Raw genomic sequence first — 8,421 nt, forward strand, 5'->3', positions numbered from 1 at the left:
ACTAAATTGAAATATATCTCTGCTGTCAGAAAGAAACCAAATGTTCATTTTTCAGAAATTTAAAAATATATATTATTCAGGAAATGAAGAAAACCTTATATTTTGAAAACAAAGCAATACTGCCCCATCAAAGTTGGTGGGGAGAGGTGGTAGAGTTAGCTGTTTTAGCAGACAGTTTGAGGGTCCAATGGAGTAAAGAGATTTTGTTAGGTGGTTTCCTCCTGACAGCTATACTGTATAATCATGTTCCACATTTATCAACCAAGTTCTTGTTTTTGTAAAACTTCATTTTGATTTAACATTGTAAACACCATATCCTGTATAGATGGGAATGTCCCGTCTCTGTAAGATTGTGGGTGTGGTTAGGTAGCTTCCCTGTGGCAATGTGACATCCTCTTTCCTCTCCTGCTATGACCTTTCCTGTATTATCAGAGGAACTGTGACAGTTGTGCATCATCATGGACATTTTATTTTGCTGTCGTCACCTTATTGATTTAGTCTCGCATTGCTAAAACAGCCAGCCTTATTGTCATGGCGATGAAAATAATTACGCAGTATAATTACTAGAGTATATATTCCGAGCCAGACTTTTCTCCTAAAAAACATTATGACAATTTAAGTGGCAAGTCGTGACAGGGAACGCGTGTGGCTCTTTGAATAACCATGACATGTGATTACAATTTAAGATAATCCAAGAGTTTGGGTGGAGAAAAATGTATTGTCATTTTGTGTTTTACCATAACTCGAGTCTAACTATATAATATAATATATGTGCTAAATATATTAGTAGTAGTTACTTCCTCATTCTTGCCTTACAATGCCTCTGTTGTGTCAACTTGCAATACAACCGTTACAGACGTTACCTGCCATACCTTGAGGGAGGGGAGGAGGGGGAAGCCCTGTAACTGTTTCTAGGCGGGTCTGTCTGGTGTTAACACAAGCTACACAACTAGAGGAAAGGTGAAAGCGCATACGATAAGGGAGGAAATCAGCCATTTAAACCCCCAATTTAAATTATGAACTTGCGAGCGGCAGCACTTTAACTCACCTGGCCCGTATTGCGTTGAACTCGCCAGTCGACTTCCCGATGACAAGCTGCTGTAGCGACAAATGCACGAGTCCCCATAGCACCAAAATAAATACAAACACCAGAGAAGCTGCGAGCCCCTCTCGTAGCAAGTACAGACTCACTTCTGGCTTCTTTTTGGGGTCACTGCTGTAGCCATTATTCCCCCACTGGTCCCGGGGGTCATGGTTCCCTTGGGATCCATTGTTTTGCGTTCCGAAGGTTTTTATTCTCCTGATAGTGGTATCGCTCTCCATCTTTGTCAGTGCACATCAGCAGCAAGTACAGTCAGTATCTGCTGAACTGAAGCGTCGCTTACCACCAGAACAAAACGACGGATCTCGCAGAGGGACAAACCTGTTTCAGAAAACGAAGTCGACGGCAACGGAAATATCTAGGGCTTGTAATATTTCAATTTGTGCCCGCCTCTGTTATAAATGCAGCCATTCATAGGTAAACCTAGCGTCAACACCCATAAGGCTTTTTCCAAACTTAATTATTTCTGTGGTATCTCACGCGGGCATTAGCTGACAACACACTCAGTATATGTTCAAAGACATCCTAGACTGGAGATCAGTGAAACTGGCAGGGACACTATTCCCCAAATAGAAACCATGCCTTGGTCCATATGAGAGCGTCTGGGGTTATATTCTGCACCCTGCAGTACGATCTTGATATGACAGGATTAGATGTAGTAAGTAGGCTAGAGGCTAGGTTGCCATTTCTCTCTCAAGAAATACATACACAGGGTGACAATCAAGACAAAACCATCAAAGCAGGGAGATATGTTTTGGAGAAAATGTTTTGGGGATTCTTTGTTCACCAAATGACAAAAATGTCACAATCCAGCTTTGCATTGGCCTTTCAACTCGTTTTCAGAAATAAACTGCAGTGTGCGTCCTCTATTCCATTATTCTAATGCATTCATTTATAAACATCAACAGTGAATTTATTGTGGTATCCTCATGATTGTTTTCTTATAGCCACATGCATGAATGCAATTTACCCTCCCTCCTTCAGCAACTTCCAATTTGGAAGTTTTCTGCCAAGTCATGTTTAGTCTAAAACATGACTTAATAATGATTAGATTTGTTGAAACAGTTTAGATTTTCAACAAATCTATCTGAACATAAACACAATCATTTTACTTGACAAGCTGGTTATAATAAAGTAATTAATGCAATATTGATTCTATCTGATTTATAATTTGTGTTATGACAGGATAGATGTAGCAGGACTCTTTCAAGAAATACATACATGGCAGATAATCAAGACCACCAAAGCATTTTAACGGGGCTTATCATTACATAACTTTGTTATGACATAATTTCCCCCACATTGTTCTTATTTTTTTTAATTAAACATCCATCCATCTGCCTGGGCCATGGCTCAGTGGTCCAGGCACCTTGGCTGGTAATCCAGTCTGGCAGTGTGCCGCGGGTTCGACTCCCGATCCCGACGGCCTTTACTGCATGTCTTTCCCCCATCTCTCATCCCATTTCCTGTCAGTCTACTTGTCTGTCCCTTCATAAATTATATAAAATAAAGGCGAAAGCCACAAAAAAAACATAAATAAATAAATAAAATAAAAACATCCAACCATCCATCCATCTTCAATCGCTCCAGAGCAACATTAGTGACTTCCTCCTGGGGGATCCAGGGACATTCCAAGGCCAGTGAGTCGATGCGTTTCCTCCAACTGCGCCTTGGTCTGCCCCGGGGTCTCCTCCCAGTGGGACTTGCCTCGAGGACCTCCCTAGGGAGACGCCCGAGAAGCATCCTAACCAGATGCCCGAAACACTTAAACTGGCTCCTTTCCAGGCGAAGAAGCAGCGACTCTACTCCGAGTCTCTCTCGTGTGACTGAACTAAAACTGCTAAGGATACAACCAGGAAAAGCACTAAAACTTCACATCAGGGTCCTCCATTTTCAATTCATCAGAACATTTAAAGATGTAGGCCTACATATAGGCATATATACACTTCTATAAAAGGTCAGAACCCATGCCTCCCAGACTGCGACCTGAACGTATGCATCGCCTTAGACCGCTCTGCCATCCTGATTATGAAAACAATAATTGTTTAGCCTACATCAAGGTCCTCCATTTCTGTTGACCTTGCTGAGATTACTATTTGATCCAAAGAGAATGGATTCCGTTTTTTATCAGTTTGTTATCAGCGAGCCAGGTGACGATTTTACCTGCAGTTCACAGCTAAGGGCCTTTTCAAACTGCAGTTTGTTCCTGTCTGAAACCAGCAGTGCCGTGAACAGTTGCAGTCAGCTGATGTAATGAAGTTTACATAAATTGGAACAGTAAAGTCCCTAGTATGTTTCTTTGTGGAACGCCACAGCTCACTGGGAGTTCCATTCATCTCCACCATCTGTTCTCTCCCCTCCAGGTAGTTATCCAAGTTATCCAACCTACCGATGTGCTTTTAGCTTATTAATCAGTATGGAGTGGTTTACGGTGTCAAAAGCCTTTTGGACGGCCTGGGCCAGGCACCTTGGCTGGTAATCCAGTCTGGCAGTGTGCCGCGGGTTCAACTCCCGATCCTCACGGCCTTCACTGCATGTCACTCCCTCATCTCTCTCCCCATTTTCCTGTCAGCCTACTGTCTGTCCCTCCATAAAAAAATATAAAATAAAGGCGAAAGCCACAATAAAAAATTATAAAAAGCCTTTTGGACAAACCAAGGCCCAGTATTTGCCATGATGATGATGATGATGATCAGATGATGATTTGCCAGCATCCACCTCATGTTGGATGTGGTCGGAGGCATGTATCAGTGGAATGGGATGTTCTGGAGCCAGATTGGAATTCATACATTCATTTTTTATTGGCAAGATACTTTTCAACCTGTTCATAGACGATATTTTTTCATCTCTTTCAAAATGGAGCTAAGTATAGAAATAGGGCGATAGTGCCATGGCAGACCCCCCTTGCAATGCACCCTTTGCATAGACTTATCTGTGATGTTAGGTCAAGAGGTTTTGTTTCCGTATTGTATGATTATTTATTAGAATCTAGTTATGGGACCTTGCTTGTCGATACTGTATGGAGGAATGACATACCAAATCTAGATCCAGATTGGAGCTGGGATACAGTGTGGTCTAATGTTGTCCTGTCTTCTAGGAATCCTGATCATCAACAAATTCATTACATTTTTGTTCATAGGACATACTTAACCCCCCGTAGATTGTGTGCTATGCGGATTTTAAATAATCACAACTGCACTTTCTGCACTTCAAACACCATAGGTACATTCTTTCATATGGTGTGGGAGTGTCCGAGTGTCCTCACATTTTGGAATTTGGTTGCTACTAACCTTTCGACTATTCTACAAGTTAACATCACACCCTCCCCATCTCTATTCTTATTAAATTATGTATCCCAGTTGCCATTAAATAACACCCGTATTCGTGTCTTCTTTGCTGGCGTAACGGCCGCAAAGAAGATGGTTGCTTCGCACTGGAAACCGCCTCATACATTGTCATTTCGCCAATGGGCTTTGACCTTTCTAGATATAATTTATCTAGAGATGTCTACAGCAAGATTGCATGGTGCAAAAGAGGAAAACATTGAGATTTGGTCTGGTATTGCAGATTTGGTTAAGGGCATGGTTTAATCATTATTATTATTATTATCATTATTTATTAATTTTTTGTTTCCATTGCACAGTAGTAGGAGTAATGACATTTTGTGGCATCTTTGGTCTCGGGGGGGAGGAGCGGGTGGGATTGTTTGTTTTTGTGTTCCTTGCTTTTGCTGTTATGTGTTGTTTTATGTGTTTTGTTTTCTTTAAGTCATTCATGTTGTTAACGTGTCTTATTGTGATTTTTGTCTTAAAATAAAAAACATTTGATAACAAAAAAAGAAATAGGGCGATAGTTGCCGGGGTCTAATTAGCTGCTTTTCTTGTGCAGGGGGGTTACTTTAGTATGTTTGAAATCTTGAGGGACCTGTCCCTGTTTGATGGAGAGTGTGTGTGGGTGATGATTGTAGCTACAATATGGAGATGGCTGAGTCTCTGAGAAATTTGGAACGAATATTGTCATGGCTGTGTTGAGTTGCAGTTGAGTAGCCTACCTCATCAGTTGTTGCCCTTAGTTTAAAATCATCTTTGCATACACCTCCTGCAACGATAATAATTAAGACAGCAGTGAAGTATAGGAACATTGCAAACTGATCATTTCCACTAACTAAGATGAGCATTTGGATTAGGTTGACCAAATGGGGTAGGAAGTAAAAGAGAGCTCAAACCCCCCTTTCAATTTCAATTTAGGAATTTATAGCAGATGCTCTCCTCTAAATCTAGAGTTTTTTCTTTCTTTTTTCTTCATAGAATCAAAGTATTTTTGGTCATGTATCACTAGAATCCTGGATGGCTTGATTCTGGGCTTAAAATAATTTATATAATATTTGTGTAACATGGGAAAAATGAATGGGAGATTTTTCAGTGGTGCCAGAAAACCACGCCCAAATATGCCCTATAGAATGCTATAGAATGCCTGGCATCTGTCTACATAACATTTCTCTGGGGCCCTCTGGACGGCAGTGCACAGCTCAAAGCATGCAGGCTTATTTGCACATTTATTCTAGCATAGCATTACATCACAGGTCAGTTTCCTCCAAAACATAGGCTAACTAGAAAATTCGCAATTTAAAAAGATTGCAGAGTGTGGTTGCCGCAGTGGCTTACATATGCCCCTCCCACTAGTATTGCCAGCCAATTACAATTTCAAGTCACGCCTTAGATCATGCGTAAGTAATTCGGAGGGGATTTAACCCCCGAAATTCATGTTTTTGCGACAAACGGTTACATTTCTCGCATTTGCGGCGCCCCCTATGGATGAAAATGGAATTGCTTTTAGAACTTGGTTGATTGAACCACCCCGGACATGTGATTCAAATTTGGGATGGATTGGACATTCCGTTCGTGATTTATGAAATTTTTTGTGATATAGGCCCCTCCTACTAACTTCGGAAGACGATTACGGCCGAACGATACGCAATTTCAAAATTCTGCAGTTCAGTTTTAATTGGATGGGTCCAGAGATCACGTGTGCCGATTTCTGTGAGATTTGGACAAAATCTGTAGGAGGAAAAGCAAAAAGTGTGTTTTGGACAAAATTCTAAATGGCGGAAAATCTATCATGGCGGAAATGGGCGTGGCCTATATGGGGAGATGCGTCATGACCCAAGGAATCCAGGGAAAAAATATTTTTTATTTTACGACCTACGGTTCAAGAGTTATAAGCCAAAAGGTAAAGTGGGCTGTTATAGCGCCACCATGAGGCCGACCGATAGAATTTTAGGGTTAAATAATTTTAGGGATAATGTTGAATTATCCCTAAAAGTTTTGTAACTATAGTGATTACAGTCTCTGAGGAACAAATACTTGAATGTGAATTTTTGCCTTTTCCCATTCATGTCAATGGGGAAATTTAAAAATCACTTTCACCTAGAAACTACATTCACACTTTGTTATTCAGCTTACTGTGGAGACACATGCTGGAACTTTTTAGTATTGAGTTTGTGCTTGAAATGTACTGTAATTCGACAATCAATCAATCAATCACTGACCTTGAGCAGTATAAATGACCTTCATAAGATTAGTAAATGACCTTCACCAGTATATATGACCTTCACCAGTATATATGACCTTGACCAGTATAAATGACCTTGACCAGTATAAATGACCTTGACCAGTATGCGGTCCGTGACCATGGACTATAGCCTTTCTCTTTTCCGCGATTTTCACCTTTTTTTTTTCAAATCCTCCGAAATCGAAAAGAAACGACATACTATTGTATGACCTCCGAGACCATGGATTAATGACCTTGACATGTATAAATGACCTTCACCAGTATAAATGACCTTGATCAGTATAAATGACCTTCACCAGTATAAATGACCTTGATCAGTATAAATGACCTTGACCAGTATAAATGACCTTGATCAGTGTAAATTACCGTGACCAGTATAAATTACCTTGACCAGTATGCAGTCCGACACCATAGACTATATCCCTTCACTTTTCCGCGATTTTCACCTTTTTTTAAATCCTCAACAATGATGAAGAATCGCGCACTATAGCGCGCCGCTCAATGACCTCTGAGACCATGGACCAATGAACCATGTAAATACAACACATTGAGCAGGGCACTGCAGGGAGTTGAACCCCGTTCAATGAACCATGTAAATACAACACATTGAGCAGGGCACTGCAGGGAGTTGAACCCCGTTCAATGAACCATGTAAATACAACACATTGAGCAGGGCACTGCAGGGAGTTGAACCCCATTCAATGAACCATGTAAATACAACACATTGAGCAGGGCACTGCAGGGAGTTGAACCCCGTTCCGGTAAACCAGAAGTACGACACCAGTGCCTTAGGTTTTGTGTTGTCCTTTACAGGTCCTTTCGTTGAAATGTAAATTTTACATTTCAAACAGTAAAGTAATGTGTAAAGAAGAGAAACACAAAAGCACAAAAATAACATTTTCGAATTACCTTTGCTTTGATTTTTTAAACTTTCTCTTTTGCCGACCTCCCACATTTCATTCGATGATTAACAAAAAACAGTGTTGGATCTGTAAGGATCCATTTGGTTACACGTGCGTGCGTGTGTACATGCTTCGATAACCAGTGTTGGACCTGTAAGGGTCAATTTGGTTACATGTGTTACACTCTCAAAGTTAAAGACCTGTAAGGGTCTATTTGGTTACATGTGTTACACTCTCAGAATGACAGACCTGTAAGGGTCCATTTGGTTACATGTGTTACACTCTCAGACTTACAGACATGGACCAAATGGTCCATTTGGTTACACTAGACCTGTACGTGCCCGTCGGCCACCATATATACTCTCAGAGTTAGAGCTGTAAGGGTCCATTTGGTTACATGTGTTACACTCTCAGAGTTACATTTGGTTAGCGTGTGCATGCACATGTGCGCCCGTGCGTGTGTAGGTGCATGTGTGTGTGCGTGCGTGTGTGCACGCTTCAATAACCACTGTTGGACCCCATGGGGATCAAGGACCTCAGGGAGCCACCCATAATTCACAACGATCACAGCAAACTCTGTTGCGTCACAACTGGTGGCCAACAGTCATAACCAACACCGCCGCCGACCCACAGGAGAATACCATCGCACAGTGGTATCAGACCAACCACAATCAGCCAGCCCTCAAACCAAACCCTTCGACCTAGAAGAACTCGAAACTGCAATGGGAAAGTTGAGCACCTGGGACCTAACGCAAAGACCTGGCTCGTGGGGATACTGAATAAATGCATGGCACAGAAAACCATCCCTTCTGTTTGGAGAAAGGCCAAAGTGGTTGCAATCCCCAA

The 8,421-nt window shown here is 41.4% G+C and overlaps 1 protein-coding gene across 1 annotated transcript in view; it reads right to left on the reverse strand.

Moving 5' to 3' along the window:
- ermp1 (endoplasmic reticulum metallopeptidase 1) overlaps positions 1 to 1,378 on the reverse strand; it is a 41,295-nt gene extending 39,917 nt beyond the window's left edge. Inside the window, exon 1 of the mRNA XM_083793979.1 lies at positions 1,049 to 1,378. Within this exon, the coding sequence (XP_083650105.1) occupies positions 1,049 to 1,323 (275 nt within the window). The 5' untranslated portion in view covers positions 1,324 to 1,378. The remainder of the gene's footprint in view (positions 1 to 1,048) is intronic.
- Positions 1,379 to 8,421: the final 7,043 nt, after the last annotated feature.

Source organism: Protomyctophum parallelum (assembly GCF_964188405.1).
Source record: "Protomyctophum parallelum genome assembly, chromosome: 21".
NCBI classification, from domain to species: domain Eukaryota; kingdom Metazoa; phylum Chordata; class Actinopteri; order Myctophiformes; family Myctophidae; genus Protomyctophum; species Protomyctophum parallelum.